The sequence below is a fragment of the Octodon degus genome, unplaced genomic scaffold (assembly GCF_000260255.1).
Source record: "Octodon degus isolate 3935 unplaced genomic scaffold, OctDeg1.0 scaffold00006, whole genome shotgun sequence".
NCBI classification, from domain to species: domain Eukaryota; kingdom Metazoa; phylum Chordata; class Mammalia; order Rodentia; family Octodontidae; genus Octodon; species Octodon degus.
The window spans coordinates 33,611,710-33,630,130 of record NW_004524582.1 but is presented as its reverse complement, the minus strand read 5'-3'; the positions used below and the strand labels follow the sequence as shown (position 1 = coordinate 33,630,130).

The window sequence follows — 18,421 nt, the reverse complement described above, 5'->3', positions numbered from 1 at the left end:
CACGTTGGGAGGGGAGAGAAGGCAGTGTGTCCATGGAGGGCAGATGCGTGGAGTGGCAGAAGGGGCATCCAGCCTCCTGCAATGGCTCTTTGTGACCTTCCTGGAAAGCCTTGCACTCTTGGGCTTAACAGGTGGGGAGGTTGGGCCAGGGCCATGCTGGGTGGCCACAGGCCTCTCCTAGTGGGGACCACTGACCTCTGCCCTCATGTCCTCTCAGCCACTGTAGGAGCCCTCAGCCCTCTCCTTGCCAGGACCCTTGGACCAGCAGCTTGGGGGTGTAGGTTGAGGCTGTGCCTTCAGGAACTTGGGCCACTCTGCTACAGGGACAGACATACTTGGTGGGTGGGGCCTCACTGCCCTGTGAGGACATCAGAAGGCCCAGCATCTAGGCGGCAATGACCTTGTCACAGTCGATCCTGTTGCCCCTTGACATGGCAGGGACATGGGGAGCCAAGCTCTTCTGCTCTGTGGCCTGGGGCTAGAGCAGCTCCCCAGGGTACTCATGCAGAGTCTTCTGAGATAGGCACAATAGCCCAGGTTAGGAGGGTGCGATGTCAATGGCACCAGGCTGTACAGAGGAATTTTCCTTCTCTGCGCAGCTCTTTCCTCTGTTTTCCTTTCCTCTTTCTTCCAAGCACGTCCTCCACAGCTCCTTCCTGGAGCTCTTCCAAGACCCTCACACAGGCTGCTCTGCTCCACAAAGCCCCTTTGACTGCAGTGGTGGGAGCTGAAGCCACAGCCAGCAAGGGTGTTGTGGGGGCCGGGGCTGAGGCCTGGCACTGGGCAGCTAGGCGTCTGCTCAGGTCTGGGGGCTGCTGCATGGACAGCCTGACAAGAGCCCCTGCTGGCATCAGAGCCTGCCCTTCTCGGTAAGGGCACCCTGAGGGGACAGGCTCCGGCTGAGCGTCTGCAGGCCTTTGGCTCTCCGCCTCTGTGTGGTCTGGGCAGCATGCTCACGGTGGCACTCGCTGAATGCTCTGTGGATGGCCCTGTGGTGCCAGCAGCAGAGGTGAGCTTTGACTGTGCTACCCTCCAGGAAGCGGACTGGCCCCTATGGCTCCTTCTGGCCTCCCAAAGCCAACACCGGGCGTGGGCACCACAAACCCAAGGCCAGGGAGGCCCTGGCACAACCGGGCAGCGGGGTGGCTGGGCATGGCAGGGACATAAAACGGAGGGGTCTGAGCTGGCGGGGGCTGGGTTGGCACCCTTGAGCCTCATACAGAGCCAGGGGCTGAGCAAGGAGACCTGGGCAGCCAGGCCTCAGCTCCTGGTTGTGGGAGTGCCTGGGAGGAGCCTCAGGGCTGGTGCTGCCGGCTCTGGGCTTAGGAGAGCCATCCAGGGGAGCCCTGCTTGGCTGGAAGCACAGCCATCGCCCACAGGCCCAGCAGGGGCAGCGGCCAGTCCTGGAGCAGCCAGCAGCCTGCAACCAGGCCCCAAAGGAGGTACAATCCACCCTTTGTTCCCAAGGCAGCCGGGCCTGCAGGCCAAGAGGAAATGAGGGGAGCGCCAGCCAGCAGCCCTTGCCTGCTGGGCAGGCCTGGGCCGCTGCAGCCCAGCCCAGTAAAGGAGTGCAGAGGCTGGGGGTGAGGGCCCATCCCACCTCCACCCAAGTCAGCCCTTGCTGGACTCCAGGGGACACCAGGACCTGCGGCAGCCCAGGCCCTCTGTTGGGCATGCAGACTGTTGTAGAATCCAGGGCAGGGCAGAGGCCAGGGAGCTGGGCAGCTCTGGTGAGATCTCACACTGAACCTGAAAGTGCACGGCCTGTGGTCCTGCTCCACCTGGGTCAGGCTCACGTGGGGCCTCCAAGTGCCCACACAGCCCCATGCCCTTTACATTCTCTGTCCATTCTGGCCTCAGAAAATCCCCTGGGAAGATGGAGGGGGATGGTGGCAGCCAGGAGTCTGGCAGACCAGTTGTCCCACGGTGCCTGGTGATGCTGGCCACCTCAGAGCCCACCTCCCCTGCTATCGATGGGAGTGTGCACACACAAAACATGTACACAAACTTCTTAGCATGTGTCTGTGCACACATGTGGTCATGCTGAGTGAAACACCCACCCTGTGTGCATGTGTGCACCTGTGATTGCTGTACACAGTGCCCCAGGCCTGCTTATGTGGGTGCAGTGTGTGCAGGTGTGCCCTTGTCCATGCAGGACTAGGTGTGTGCACGTGAACATGTGTATACCAATGGGGTGACAATGGAAGCCCTGTTGTTCCTTTCTTGTCCCTCTGCGTCAGTGTGGGACAGGGCCCATGTTCAGGCCAAGTCCCCTTGGGCATCCTGGCCCTCTTATAGTATCTGGGAACTGGCACCCCACACAGCTGCCCACCGGAGTCTCCTAGACCATGTTTAATGGGGACAGCTGGAGGCTGGATGTCGCCTCTTCTTTCTCAGGACATATTCAAGGCTGAAAGTTGAGCTCTGGAGCCCCTGGCCTGGCAGATCTTATCTCCACACTGGACTCCTTCCCTGGAGACTCAGCTGGGCAGGGCCAGGCTTTGATCTACTGAGGCTGGGACATGCAGACTGTCGTACCTGGGCACAGTGGCTCTCCTGTCACTGGCCCCCTGGGGCCGGCCTCAGTCCTTATACTGGGCTATCAGGGACAGCCTGAGCCTGAAGCTCACTTAGATTGGAGTCACCCAGTCCTGGAGCTTTTGGCTCCTACGAGTGTGCTGCACAGGCCTATGGAGCCCTGAATGCTGGCTGGGCAAGAGTGTGGCCTGTGGCTCAAGAAGTCCATGCTCTGGGCCCTGCACAGTGCCACAGCCAGGATTCCTGGGCTAGCATGGCTCCTAATGCCTGGGACACTGGCCCCCACACAGAGGGAAAGATTCTGGGCCATGTGTGTGCCCACACAGTTGTACCAACAAGACTCTCCTCTCCACTTCTGGGGCTGGAGCTGAGCCCACATACCCAAGAAGGCCCCACCTAGCCTGGCTCCTTCCAGCCATGGGCTCCCTGTAGGATGGATCCCCATGTCATCAGCCTGAGACCATGCTGCCGAGGAAGGACCCCTGTGCCCCCAGAGTGAGCTGGTCAGGCAAGGCACAGCACCAGCAGGACTTGAGCAGTGCTGGGCCTGGAGAGAAGGAGCTGTTCCCTGGGTATGGAGGGCCCAGGAACTCCACACTCCTGAGGCCCGCTGGGGGCCTCTGTCCCGAGGGACAGTCTCTATTAGGAAACAGCACCATGGACTGACGTCTGAGCCAGGCATGGGAACAGACCCTGCTGGCTGTGAGGCGACCCCAGGCCTCTCCAGGGAACAGGTGCTCCATCCTGGACAGGGACCTTCTCTACCATCTTGGCCCGTGCCAGCAGTCTGGGTTCCAAAGTGCCACCGTTTATTTCTCTCCACCCACTACAAAATGCCTGGCCCCGGCTTATGGAAGTGCTGCACTTGCCCAAGAGAGGGCTGCAGAGTCAACAATCTTTGTTCTGGGGGTTTGCCAGCACAGGGCATGGCAGCCGCTTGTGGGAAGACAAGTAGCCACAGGTCCTGGCCTGGCAGTGCAGGCCTGGCCCAGGAAGGGTGTATGGGGTGAAAGCTGCCCTCACACAGCCATGGCATCACCTAGTTGCCTGGGCTGCACACACTGCTGCTCTATGCCCAAGTGCTCTTAGGGTTGGGCCTGGGCAGGGGCTCACAACCACTCTCACCTGGCCCTGCTCATGCCCTCTGCACCTGGAGAACATTGAGGGGGAGGCGGCTCAGGTGGGTCCTGAGGGTCTCTAGTGGGGGAATGCAGCTGGTTCTAGGAACTGATCCCTTTCTCCTGGAAAGCAGCGCCTTTTGAGAGTTTGCCGGAAGCCATTTGTAAATTGCAGAGGGGTCAGCTTTCAGGAGAGTAGAAAACAGCTGGAGTCTTGCGGGGGAGGCCAGGCAGCAGGACACTATGGTGCTAGTTCTGGGGGAGACGCTTAGCCAGGTGGCACTCAACTCCTGGCATGGGGATGGACATTCAGGGCCCAAACTCAGGTCCAAAGAAGTGGGGAAACAGGCTTCTATGGCTTGGAGCCAGAGGGGCTGTCCCTGAGGAGTCCTCTGTCCCAGGTAGCCGCCTGTGTGTCTCCATGTGGCCTGCCCAGAGCCTGGCCAGTGGGAAGCAGAAGAGCTAGGCAACCCAGACTTCTGCAAGGCTGTCACCTGGGGCTGAGCTGTGGGACTAGGGTTGTGTATGTATCCATGTAAGCACATGCACACACATGCATACATGGTATCCATGCACCTGAGCCTGTGTGCACAAATGAGTACCTGCATGTGTTTGCACTGAGCTTGTGTGTGCCTACAGGAGTGTGTGCAGGGTGCTTGCATGTCTCTGGCCTCCACTATGGTGTAGGTTAAGGGGCTCACGACACGATATAGCTCTCATACCCAGAAGTCCCAGGTGCCTGGGCCAATACTTATGTGGTACCCGGGCAGTATGGGTGTACTGGGTGCACCCTGTGTTGTTCTGGTGCCCCAAGGTGCCCTGCAAGGCTTACTGCAGCCACAGCCTTGCCACTCCAGCCCACCTAGAGGCATCAGTCAGGACCCAGATCCCCGGTCAGCCCACTTCTGTGGAGGCAACTTGAGCTCCAGCTCTACTGACTATGCCCGGGTGTGGGCCAGTGTTGCAAACAGTCCTGAGGACTGGCCTTCAGGGAGTGTGGAGGCTGAGGGTCCCAGAGGCAGGAGCCAGATGAGTTTCTGGCAGTGTGGGCTGTGGGTTGCTCTGGAGCTGATCATCTCTCTGCACCCTCCTGCCCCACCTGCCCAGGTCAGATATGCATCCCACACCCTCCACAGCTCTGGGTCCTGGGCCACTATGGCTTTTCGATAATAGCTGTCCGGTGGATCTCAGCTGCCTCCAGGCGTGGGATCTCCTTCTGCCCCCCCAGAGGGGCCTCCCGAGGTGACCCTGGCCCTGGGGGGGTCGTGTGAACAGAGCCATCCTGGCTGAGCCTTTGTGTCCCCACAATAGCAAAACTTGATGCCTCGTCTCACATTACTGGGCCAGCCACACAGACTCACAGGAGCCCCTCTCTCCACTGCCCTGATGCAGCCAGCAGGGAGGACTCAGCCTCACAGAGACGCAAGCATGGGCTGCTGGGCTGGTCCCCAGGGCTCGCTGCTCTCATCAGCAGGGCCAGTCCTCACACTGGTCTCGCTGGAAGTTCCTGCCTCTGCTGCCAATTTGTTTGAGCTGCAGAATGGAGAAAGCAGACATGCTGGGCAAGAGCCTGCAAGAGGGTGCTAGGCTAGCAGAGGGCAGCACCAGCCCGGGGTGCACCTTGCTGGAGCCAGGGGCCACCTGTCCAAACCCACAGACCTGGCATCCCTGAGGCTCAAATCCAAGTCAGACCACGCCAGACCAGAGTGGCCAGCAAATACCATGGGCTCTGGGGCCAAGGCACCTTCTACCCCCTCACCCCCCAAGTGCTTCAGGAGCCATTCAGGGGCCAGTTTCCATCCTTTATTTGGTAAATACACACACACACACACCCCTGTGCACACATATCAGCCAAATCTCTCTCTCTTTCTCTCTCTCACACACACACCCCTGTGCACACATATCAGTCGGATGCCTGGGCTGAGCAAAGGCATGTAGGCTACGGGGCTAACCTGAGGGGTCAGTAGGTGTGGGGTCTGCACACTGGCACAGTCCAGGCCTTGGGGGACCCCCTGGGGTGGGAGGCTGTGGGTGTGTGGGCTGCGCCTGATCAGGGGCCACTGATTTCTGCAATCCAGAATCCCCAGTCCCCACCTTCTATCCCTGCAACACTTGAGTTCCCTGTTGGCCCCCGTGACTGCTGGTGCCTGGACAGATGAGTTGGGCTGCTCCCTCCTCTGCACTGGTCATATGGCCCCTTGCAGTGCCTGGTGCAACCCAGTGAGGCCATCACCTCAGGTTGCAGGCTGGGCAGAGCCAGGACACAGGGTGGGTGGCCTATCTGCCCTACTAGGCCCTTCCAAGCTGGACTTCGCTGCCTTCCTCTGCTCTCCCGCCTGACAGGGTGCCAGGGCTCATGCAGGTAGAATTCAGTCAACAGCAGGCCCTGGCTCCTCCCCATGGCAAGGTGCTGAAGTCCAAGCCCTCCTGGTGCCAAGGTCTGAGCAGCCAACACTGTGCCCAGCAGAGTTTGAGGTGACATTTCTCAATGTTTCTGCAATGGAGAAAATACATTTCTTGAAGATGAATTCCTGAGTTTCTAAAGGTCTGTGGCTCCAATTACCAAATTCTTTAACTCTTGGGCATCTGTAGCTGCACACTTCCAGTCCCTCTGGGAAAGCATGCCTCTGACGGAGGTGAGCCAGCCCTCACGAGGGGATTACGGACACTGCAGTCCATTCTGCCACCAGGCTGCTGAGTGGAGCCAAGCTGGATTCCCTGTGTGCTGCCTGGCAAGTCTGCAAGTAAACCCAGGTGCCTCTGAGACCATTTTCCTCAAATGATAGGGACTGAAACACACTGCTTGGAAAAAAGAGAAACAATGGCCAACCCTGTCTTATCTCAAACTCTCAGGACATCTGCAGCTATCCCTTAGTGCAGCCCTGTAGAGGTTTGCCTGCCTCATGCCCACCCAAGCACACCTGCAGGCACCATCCCAGGCTCAGCACACATCCAGGGCTGATCAGAAGGTGGCATCCAGCCACAGCCTCAGGTCACAAGCCTATGGGTACAGCAGTGGCTACAAGGGCAGGAAACTGGGAACTGAGCAGATTCTGGACCCCATGCATATCCAGGAAGTCTGGTCCTGGTCCTTCTCACACACATGCCTGTGGGACCCCTGATAATCCCAGCCTTGGGTGGCATGGGCTCTGCTCACCTCTGTGGGAGTCAAGGGCCCCATCCTGATGGCATCTGGCAACAGAGCAGGTTCTGGGAACATGAAGGCCCCTTTGTACCTCAAGTGGCCATGAGGGCAGTGCTCTCAGGAACGGAGGACAGCTACACCCCTGTATTCAAGCCTGCCCAGGCCTGTGGGCAGGCTTCTTCTAGTGAAATAAGTTAGGTAATTAGGTTTTTTTTTTATCTTTTAGATTTTTGATATGCAGTGCTAAAGATTGAGTACAGGACCTGGAAGGCACAAGTCTCACCACTGAGCTATTCTCCCAGACAAGGAAAGTCAATTTTTAGGAAAAGTAGAGGAACTATGAGGGGCAATCCTTGGAAGGAGCTAAGGGAACACTGCTGCTGCACCCGCTGACCTCATGCTTCCCAAACGTGGCCACCTCCAGATATTGCTTGTCATGCCACCCACAGCGGGTTGTTGCCACCATACCTGTGCCCTGCCTGCTTCTGACTACATCCAGGATGGTGGTGCCACCTGGTATCCCTCCTGCCCTCAGATCTGAGCAGAGGCTGTACTTGCTCACCTATGTAGCACAGTGTTTTCCTGGATTTGGACCACTCTTGAAACCAGTGGGCATCAGGGCCTTGGGTGCTCTCCTGGTAGCTGCAGTGGGCTTTTTCCATGGCTGGGTTAGCGCAGAATAGCTGGCTTAAATGGGGATGTGCAGCAAGCACTACCTTGCTTTCTGGAGCCAAGGGTCCCGACACAGTGTAAGGAGACCCAGAGCCAGGCTGAGCTGCTCTCAGTGCAGTGAAGATGCTTGCATGAACATCAGAGGGGCACCAGACCCAGTGTACACCCGACGCTTGTGCATGTGACCCTGGCCACTCAAAAAGGGAGAAATGGGCCTGTTTTGTGAGACACACAGCCCAGCTCTGGAATGCTGAAAGGCCTCTCCCAGAGTACAGCTCCTAGCTGGACCAGCTCAGAGGCCCACAGGCCTGGGCAGGCTTGAGGACAGGGGTGTAGCTGTCCTCCATTCCTGAGAGCACTGCCCTCATGGCCAGGCCTGCACAAGGGTCATGAAAGTGGCAGCCACACATGGTTCAGAAAAAATTGCGTAAGGTCGGGGATGTAGCTCAGTGGCACAATGCCTGCCTTCCAGGCGCAAGATCCGGAGTTCAATTTTCAGTACCAAAAACAAAACTTGTGTGAGTGTGCAAGCCCAGAGGATGAGACAAATGCACAAGAACCCACCACAGTGGGTCTGTGTCTCATTCACCAGACTTCTCCATGCACATCTGTGCTGCGTACTCTGCACGTGGGATGTTCCTGGCAGAAACCACACAAGCTGTGAGGAACAAGGGGTGCTTAGTGCAGCTCCCTTGGGGGAGCTGGGCTATCTTGGTGGTGTGGGTGCCTCTGCTTTGCTATGGAGACAGAGTAGCTAAGGACCTCAAGGGAAGTCTGGCAGGCATGGGCAAGGACAGTAGGGACAGTGTCAGGCTGCAGGGCCACCCTCACCCCCAGGCCTCCTTCCTGCCATCTCCATCCACTATGTCAGCACTGTGAGCTGGAGTGAAGGCCTGGATCCACCACTTAAGAATTTTAGGAATTTCCTCTTAGTCTGAAAAGAAAATTTGTTCAAAGCTTCTCTTCATATATACAATTGCTCAGGTTTGAAGGAATTTCTGTCCTGTCTGGAGTGGCCATGGTGCCACAGGGCTGTGCAGGCCCTTTGGAGAGGGCTCAGCCTTTTAGGAATCTAGGTCCAGGATACCAGGGTGCTCCTTGCAGGTGGCTGGCTCAGGGTACACTTGCTTGGAAGTCCTACAGGTGGCAAGTGGTTTCTGGACCTATCTCTCCACATCCTCTTGGGGTTCTGGGTTTTTCTGGAATGTTTCTCCACTAAGATGCACCACAGGGGCTGCAGTGGGCAGCTGTGAGGTCCACATGCCCTGCACCCCTCCACAAAGGCCTTCCTCATGCTTCTGGCCCTGATGCTAGGCCCAGGCAGGGTGGCCCTGCCAAGACCTGGGAATTTGGGGAGGTGGGGGAAGGAGTCAGGTCCTTGGTGCCAGCTGCATTAGCTTAATCACAATGCTGCCCCAGTGGCCGACCACTGTCAATGGTCCCCTCTGTGCTGGGGGAAACTGCGCGTAGCTGCCTGGGCTTTCACTTCTGAAAAGCACAGTTAGCAACTGTAAATTAATACCTTACTTTTATACTCTTCATGGAAAATTTAAAGCTGAAAATGAAATTTCTGCCAGATGGCAGGCAGTTTCCACTCAGAGAGCTGCAAGTCAAGACAGTGGTGGGGAGCATGCCTGGCGAGGACGGCCACTGGACAGGGCCATGTGAGGAAGGACTGGAACAGTACAGCCAATGTAGAGGCCCAGAGGCTCTATGAAGAGGGTTGGCATTCTTCCAGCAGGACCCAGACTCAGGACAATGACAAGGAGGTAAGAAAGGGCAGAGGAAGCGAGTGGGACTAACATCTGGACAGTCTTGAGGCCAGAAAAGCACTGGGAGGGGCTGTTGCCCTGGATACAAGGGTCTGTGCCACACACAAGTGGACTCAACTGTGGCTTGTGTGGTGGGGACCAGTCCTTTCAGGGTGCATGGCTTTATCCTGAGACAGGGCACACAAAGGGCAGCTGCTTGTGTTAATTATGGAAGAACTGGGTGTGGAGAACAATGCAGTTCCAGGTGCAGGAGGAGGACCAGGGTGCAGGCTGGAGCTCCTGAAGACTTCCTGGTGACAGACTTGACTAGAACACCTGCATGTGCCATGTAACTGTGAACAAAGTTAGACTAAAACCAGTTCCTAGAAGGAAGTGTAAAACCCCCTTGCTAGCAATGTGACTGGTGGCCCAGGCCCTGTGGGGCTCCTATGGGGAGAATGTCTGCGTGTCAGGAGCCAGGCGTGGCTGGGCACCTGCCCTGGGCCCACACATTGTGTACCCTTCTGTGCTGTATGAGGGTCTCTTCCTCTACCCTCCATGCCTGTACCCTATCTAGGCTAGTCTGCCCAGCAACCGTGACCCTCAGGCTCCATTGCGTTGGGGTCCCTGGTGGCATCCCTTAAAGCTAATTTTCCTGGGACAAGTCTTAACAGGGCTGCCTGCGGCTCAGCCCTCCCAAGACCTGAGGGGGCCTGGGGACACCTGCACCCTGCTCACCCTCCAGGTCTAGGCTGGGTACTGGAGGCCAGAGGAGTTGATTTCCTCCCTCAGCCTCAGGACTTGCACAGGTGAAATCTGCAACTGAAAATGAGATGTTAACAGGAACTAGCTGGTAGACAAGGAATCAGACATCCCCGACCCCTGGCTAGCTGCACTACACTTAATGGATGAGGGATGAGGTACAAACATCAGGGATGGGCCCACTGTGAAAAATCAGTATGGGAGACTGCCCTCTGGGAAGCCTGCAGGATCCCACTGCGAGTGCTCTTGGCACCCAGTCTGAGGACAGCTGAGACGTGTGGATTCCTGATGCTGTGTGTCCACTCCCCCCAGTGCTGGTGCCCTGCAGAGGGTGCTCTGCTGGAGACCTGCTCCCCCTGAAGTCGGACTGGCTAAACATCCCAGGAGCCCAAAGACTGACCTCACTTCCCAGCGTTGTAGCTCGCACAGAGCAGCAAAAGTTATAGTAAGAAATGTGTCAAAACCCTGCTTCCTGCTGGCAGCTGTGCTAGCTGTTGCAGTGGGGCTGCCTGTGCTGGCAGAGGTGAAGGATATCCAGGGGAGTGAGCCTGCTGCTGTCATGACCTATACTGCACAAGACTGCAAGAGATGAAAAGGCGCAGGCAGTGGGCACCAGTGGCCAGCGTATGGCCACATTGTATGATAGACTGGGGCACCACGGAAAAAGGTGTCATCTCTCCTGACCAGGATGGTCCCACACCTCTGGTAGCCAGCTGTTTGTATGCAGGCCATCTCTGAATGGCTCATGTTGTCCTGCATCCTGTTGATAGCCAGGGGCCTGGCCTTGCCTGTACTGTTGCCTCTGTGCTGGACAGGTTTTGAACACTGCCCACACGTTACACGAAGTTCTTCCTTTCTAGGCAAGCTACAAGAAGAGAAAGTGTGCTAATGTTCGTGATAAGCCACGAGTCTTCACCACCACAGAGAACAGCCCTACTTCTCCAGTGGTCTGTGGACCTGAGCGGTTGACTGCAACTTGATTGCAAAAACAAGAAACATAGTGTACAATAGGTGGAGAACACAGCACTGAGGTTTTGTCTAGAAAGCAATGAGAAGCAGTGGAGGAAACTGAGGTTATGAAGTCACAGATTAACAACCACCCACTTCCCCTCCAAGCAGGGGGAGAAAGAAGAGGAGGTGGCTGGCAGCCTGCACCCAGTGTGAAGGGCACCTCACAGGAGCCCCTGAGAAATGCCACAGGCACAAACCGGCCCTCAGCAAGTCCTCCTGTGCTCTGTGGGGGAGGGAGTCCCTGGACAAGCTGGGGGATCCAAGGTATTTGTACTGTGAGCCAAGGTATTTTTTACTGTTTATATCTCACACTTAGCTCATATGCTAGTGTTGAAATAATCATACATGCATTATATTCAGTACATAGGTAAAACATGTTAGAATTAAGAGATAACAGTTATGGTGGGGAAAAGGCCTAGCAGAACATGTATGTTATGGGATTTGTGAAGAGCTGCCTAGCACACAGTTCTGGAGGAGGTAAACTTAGGTGCCTTCCTGAAGGACAGCACACATTGGGCTCCCTCCTCCTGCAGCCCAGGCATGGAGTCTCATGGCCATGGGAGGTGCCCTGGAAGCCAGTGTGACCCAAGAGTGCTGGGCAGCCAGGTTACTTGATGATTGGTAGCAAATGAAGAATAAAGGTGCAGCGCTGGCCGCTACACGTCCTTCTCAGCCCTGACAGGGGTGCCCTGTGGCTGCCCCTGCAAGCACTCCTGCAGGGAGGCCCAGCCATGGCCTTACATCCCAGGCCAGCATGGTAGTGAGGGACCAGACACATGAGTGCCAACACTGTGCACAGGAGGCAACAGGGCCTTGTGGAACTGCAGCCTTCCTGGAGGCGGAAGGCTCACTCTGTGCACAGTGTTCATGGCCCAGGAGGATCTAAGTGTTGCAACACATCCCAGACAGGTGATTAGACAACCAGAGTACTTTATTCAGTTATACTGCTTAGCCATCTAGGCTGGGGCCCACAGCCACATTCCTCCCAGAGGAGCAGAGCCCCAGGCAAGGGGAGGTACAGCAGTGCAGGGACCACTCATCTTCCCTGCACTGGTGTCCAGAAGGGAGCAGGCCCTGCAGGAGAGATGGGGTCATGACAGAAAGATGTTAATCTCAGAAGGATGAAAAGGAGAATGCAAATATCATAGAAGAAATATATTGGGGTTCCTCCCTTTAAATATATGTTTTTAAAATTTCAGATGAGGTATGACCTTCCAGTATAGGACTGGTACATCTGGATCCTCATTTAAAAGTCCACAGCAAAGACAAGAATGAATTACTACTGTGCTTGAACTCAGGCCTAGCACTTGCCAGGGAAACACTTATTCTACTGAGCCATCTCCCTGGCCCCACTACTGTGCTTCTAAACCACTAATGACTTCTCTAGGACCTGCCAAGTCCTGGTCTCCCCACTCATGCCACCCATCTCCCCAGGGCTTCTTCACATCTACTCCTCCAAGCCTCCCTGCCACGGGTGGGCACCTGCCTGTGCTCTGCCTCTGCAGCAGCCCTGGGATGCTGATGGGTGGCCGGGGCTCATCCTGGGTGCTCCCAGGGCTGGGAGAGCCGCCTCTCCCTGCTCTGCCAGGTAGCTGGGACACTGGAGCTGGTGATGGAAGCTTGTAGTGGATCTGCAGTGGTGGGACCCTGGTGATGAATTCAACAGAGTCACAGATGCCACACACTTCTCTGTTGACAATCATCCAGGCAGAATCAAAAGAACATTTGAGCACACAACACCAGCACGGCCCATGCTGTGCCCAGGCTGATGGTCACAGCTGCATTAATTCCTGGAGTCAGCAGACAGCCTGCATTGGACAGGCCTTTCTCCAGTGAGTCCACAGCTCACAGCCCACATCCCACCCCTTCTTTTACTTGTCTTTTTGAGACAGGATCTCCCTATGCAGGTCAGGCAGCCTTAAGCTCACTGTGTAGCCCAGGATGGTCTTGAACTTGCAATGATCCTCCTGCCTCAGCCTCCCAAGTGCTGGGATTACAGGGGTGTACAATGACACTTGGCCCCCAGCCCACCTTTATGTAACTCACATACAACTGCTACCCCAGTCTGCCCAGAGCACACATGTAGGGTTATGCCCATGCCTCCTGCTCCTTCTGCCTCCTAAAGACCCTGTTCATGCCCTTCCTCTTGGGAATCTTGGGCAGCAACCTCCTCTCTCAAGGCAATGGCACTGCGTCATTCCCCACACTGGGTTCAGACACACCCGGTACTCATGTCCTGGGCCAGAGAACAGGAATGTGGAACACACCACCACAGTACTGGGCAGAGAAGCTGGGCACCATGGCCCACAACTGTAATTCCAGCCCTAAAATAGGCTGAGACAGGAGGATTGAGACTTTGGGTCTTGCTGGGTAGCTTAGCCAGACTCTATCTCAAAATTTAAAAATGAAAAAAAAGACAAGTGAATTCCACGTGAGTGATGATGCCAGCCAGCTGGCACTGAGAAAGGAGAGGCTGCATTTCTGGGGGTCAAAGGCATTTCATTACAAGTCTTCTAGGCAGATGGTGTGGACAGCCATGAGCTCTAGCAGTTGGGTGTGCAGAGGTGAGGCAGGATGAGCTGCAGGCCAGTGGGTAGAACTCAGAAACTGCCTGGCAGGGAAGGGGTTCAGCAGGGTCCACCCTCTGTAGAGGCCATGGCCTTCAATGCTCAGACCAAGTGTGGGTACCTGGCCACCCAAGAAGAAGGTACAGCCCTGTGAGTGAGCACTGGTCTCAGCAGGGCCTTATCTAGCTGGCCACTGTTTCCCTCTTTCTCCTTTTCTACAGTGTAGGGAAGATGTTAGAGATCTCGGGTGTGGTATGCATACACTACTCCTGAGCTCCCCTAAGTGGGACAGCCCAGCTTCTATACACCAAGATTTATGGGATGTATCTCCACACTGCCTGGAGGTGGAGAGAAGAGACTGTGACATCCAGAGCTTTGCAGGAAACAAGCCCAGTCTGTCCCCAAGAGGAAATCTCATGAAGTCATTACATGGTTCCTTGGGAGGTTTTAGGGAGAGGGCAAACACCTAAGGTAGATCCCAGCTTCAAAAATGGAGAACATCACGCTGCACAATACAGAGCCTGACTCAAAACTAGAGTGGAGCAGGCTTTGTAGCCCTGGCTCTCATGGCTAGGCCAGAAGAGTGTATTTGTTTGCCACCCACACATTAAGAAAATGCCCTCTGGAGGCATTACCTGAGAGCCTTCGACATGTTCATCTGGCTGGGCGTTGGGCTGGGTGTGAGGGCTGGATGCTGAGGGCCCCAGTAGGAAACACTGCCTGTGGAGGGAATGACAGTGTCATGTGAGGGTGTCACAGGCTTGAGGGAGAAGACAGACATGGCTGCTGCCCTACATCCTAAGGCTGACAACCCAATGAGCACTCAACTTCTGCTGACTGCAGCAGCAGGCCCAGGAAGGTAACATGTCTTCTGTTCTGATCTTTCTACCTCTTTGCACTTTATAACACAAAGACCATGTGAACCACTGAGACAAATCTGCAGTCTGGCAGGCGTGCTGGTACACATCAGTAATCCCAGTACTTTGGAGGCCTTCAACTATATGAAACCCTGTCGCAAAAACCAAAAGAAAACCCAGCAGCTTAGCATCAGGGAGATGGAATGCTGGGCTGCAGTACCTCCTTTGTGGCCCTCAGCTCAGCCAATGGGCCACACAGCATGTCCCACACACACAGACCACAGCAAGATAGAGAGCTGCAAAGGTCTGCACAGGTCTCACCAGCTGGGCAACATGGGAGGGCAATGTGATGACTGGCCCAGGGCCAACCTAGTGTGTGTGTGTGTGTGTCTGTGTCCTTAATCTGGTCCCCAGTGCCTAAGCACTACAGCTGGTCCATGCTCTGGGTGTCACAGGTAGCTATACCAGTTGGGCTCAGCTCTGCCTCCAGGACCAAGGAGGGGCACTACCCTCTGAAGGCCCTACCTTAGATGGCTAAGAACCCAGAGACCAAGCTGTCTGGCAGGGTGCATCCACCCTATCTTCATCCTGATTCCCCTGTGGTCAAACACTGGGACCTTGCTGGCTGCAAGCACGGCTCACCCCAGGAAACTATCGGGGACTTGGGTCCAGCTTGCCTGTGCGCTCTTCTGATGTAAGACCCAGCAGGCTGTGGTCCTGACCACCAGGAGCAGCCACACCCTGCAGCCTGCAAAGTAATCAAGCTGCCAGTGCCAGTGGCCACACAGCTCAGCCTCCTCGCCCGGACGTTCTAGGCAATCATAGGAAGGCTCTGCCCACCTCCTGACAGCCAGTTGTCCTGGTGTCTACTGTGGCACATGACCTCCTGCCCTGGGGTTGTAGAGAAACCTCTTGCTTCAAGGTGGCTTTTTTTTTTGTTTTGTTTTTTTTGTTTTGTTTTTTTTGAGACAGAGTCTCACCGTGCAGTTCAAGCTGGCTTTGAACTTACTTCATAGCCCAGGCTGGTCTCAAACTTACAACAATCCTACCTCAGCCTCCAGAGTGCTGAGACTACAGGCGTTTACCACCATGCCTGGCCAGCCTCACCATTTTGATTAAACAATTCTGGTGTGTTTTAATACACAGATCCAAGAGCAGTCATGATGGCAGGTGACCCTACTCAGAGTAAAATGCTCACTGTGGAGGCCATGGATGGCTCTTTACTTCACTCAGGGTGCCCTGTGGCAGGAGAACAGGTAGTGCTGGGAGCAAAGCATGGCCCGCAGGCTGCTGGGTCCCACAGCCAGTACCCCCAGGCCTTATGGCACTTGGAAAGACAGTGAGCAATGCAGGGCTGGGGCCCCAGGGGAGAGCAGGGTCTTCGGGATCAGTGGAATGGAGGCAGATCAGGATGATCCTCTGTCCAAGACACCTTCAGGAATGTGACATTACAAAAGGCTTTTCAGATTTTCTCTGCAGAGGCAGCAGAGGAGAAAAAGATGGAGGAATTCCTCACTTCAAATGAAATTAGGGAGATGTGTAAAACACGGGAAATAGTGCAAAATTTTGTAGAAAAGCACCACCTGATGAAGGCTGTGGCAGTGTAAGTGAAGAATCTTTAATGACAATACAGTGTCACATTTCCACAAAGTCCTCAAATGGAGGCAAAAGCAACTGTCATTGGATAGGTTCCCTGTCAAAGTAGCAGAAAAGAAACAAACTCCTTTGAGTCAACCCATAGCAGTAATTCCGTTAGTGATAGTGAAAGTTGTGCTACACAATAACCTTCCTCTGTCTTATCTCCCTCATACCAGCCATGAGGGTTCTCAAATATAAGTGCAGGTTAATTTATTTTTCTTTATATTTTGTATTTTAAAATTATTTTGTATATTATATTACAGTATTATACTCATTTTTATATGAATATTTTTGGGTTGTGGAATGAATCATCTGAGTTTCCATGACTTCTTACGTGGAAATTCACTGTGATATACAGGGGAGAGCATGGTCTTTGGCTTACAAGCATGCTTCTTGAATGAATTATGCTGGCAAAACAAGGTGTTACCATATTTTGACACACGTTTAACAAGTAAAAGACTTGCACACTGAAAACTACAAAAGATTCTTTAGAAAAACTAAAGATATAGTAAGTGGAGAGAAAGATTCAGCACATGTATGAAGGATTCTAAATTGTCAAGATGGTCATTCTTCCCAAACTGATGCACAAACTCAGAACCAAAGTCCGAGCAAGCTTTGTAGGATCTGACAAAAGGATTTTGAAAATTATAAGGGTTCTGCCACAGCAACAACTGAAGAACAGTAGCCATGGTCCTCCATTAGCCCATGGCCGTGGGCCTCAACAAGGGCCACAAGGTAACTAAGAATGTGGGCAAACCGAGGCACAGCTGCCATTGCAGATGCTTCACCAAACACCAAGTTCAAGTGGGACAAGATCCGGGAGGTATGTGGCTTCGCCCCCTGTGAGCAAGCGGTGCCCCATGGAACTGCTCAAGGTCTCTATGGACAAACACACCCTCAAGTTCATCAAGAACAGGGTGGGGACGCACATCCTCACCAAGAGGAAGCGTGAGGAGCTGAGCAACATGCTGGCCACCATGAGGAAGACAGATGCCAAGAAGGACTGAGCCCTTCTGGAATAAAGCTTTGCAGAAAGCTTAAAAAAATATGAAAGTGCATTATATGGAAAAATTATATGGATTTAACATAGCCAAATATTATAAAGAAGAAAGTTAACACAGTTTAGACAATCTGATTTCACAACATAATGTAAAACAAAAAAATTATGATAGTACAGTATCTGAAAAAACAGGAAAACTTGCAGTTATGATTAACTAATTCCAATGGCAGACTGTTAAAATACAGAAATGAAACTAAGTTCTGTATACTGTTCTTGGAGCCTTGCTGCCTTGTTAGCTGTGGTATTCATGTAGATTTCTTCATGATAGCCTACATATATCACATCATCACCAATAAAGATAGTGCATTTTTCAACCTATATGCCTTCCTTCTCCCTTTTTTGTTTTGTTTGTGAGACTTAGTTTCATTGGATAGCTTGAACTTGTAAACCCCTGCCTTAGTCTCCTGAGGAGCTGCGATCATGGGTCTGTGCTATCACACTCAGCTTTTATGCCTTCAATTTCTTTTCCTTGCTTTACTGCACCAGCTAGAACCTTAGTATAATTCATACAAATGTGATGGAAGTTGACATCTGTCTTTTGTTCCTGACTTCAGAGGAAAAAATATCCCATCTTTGAACACTGTTGGATGTATTGGGGTACACCTTTAATCCTAGCTACTCCAGAGGCTGAGGCAGGAGGACTCCAAGTTCAAGGCCAGCCTGGGCAACTTAGATTTTTTAAAAAATAAAATTTAAAAAGTGGTGGGATGTAGCTCTGTGGTGCGCCACTTGTCTAGCATACATAAGGCCATGGTTCAATTTTCAGTAGGGCCAAAACAAAAACTTCCAACATTTATTATGATATTGGCCTATAGGTTTTTGATGATAAAAAGGCTTGTTCTTTACCAAGTTGAGGAAATTCTCATTTACTTCATTTTTTTGAGACTTTCCACCATAAACAACTGTAGAATTTGGCGATTCTTTTGTTTTTTGGTAGTACCAGGGATTGAACTCAGGACCTTGCAGTGGCCAGGCAAGTGCTTATGCTGCTGAGCTATGGCCCTGGTGGCAATTCTTTTCTTAAAAGTTAGGTATTTTCTTTTTAAAAATTATTTATTTTTAAATACACATTTCTACATCATTTATTTATTTGGTACAGAGTTTCACTATGTGGCTCAGACTCAGTGATCCTCCAGTCTCAGCCTCCCCAGTGCTGGGATTACAGGTGTGCACCACCACGCCCGATTTTGGTGGTTAGCAGGGTGGCATGGCACGTGGTGCCTGGGTCCTTGGGCTTTCCAGGGAGGCATTTAGACTGCTATCTCCCCAGCCTGGCAATTGTTTTCTTATTGAAAATATTTC

General features: G+C 53.6%; 1 protein-coding gene across 1 annotated transcript in view; it reads right to left on the bottom strand.

The window, feature by feature from the left end:
* Positions 1–850: 850 nt before the first annotated feature.
* Positions 851–18,421, bottom strand: part of Rnf212 (ring finger protein 212) — a 43,145-nt gene continuing 25,574 nt past the window's right edge. The window contains exons 10-12 of the mRNA XM_023724110.1: positions 14,200–14,284; positions 12,480–12,644; positions 851–989 (exon numbers count right to left, since the gene is read on the bottom strand). Coding sequence (XP_023579878.1) covers positions 851–989; positions 12,480–12,644; positions 14,200–14,284 — 389 coding nt within the window. The remainder of the gene's footprint in view (positions 990–12,479; positions 12,645–14,199; positions 14,285–18,421) is intronic.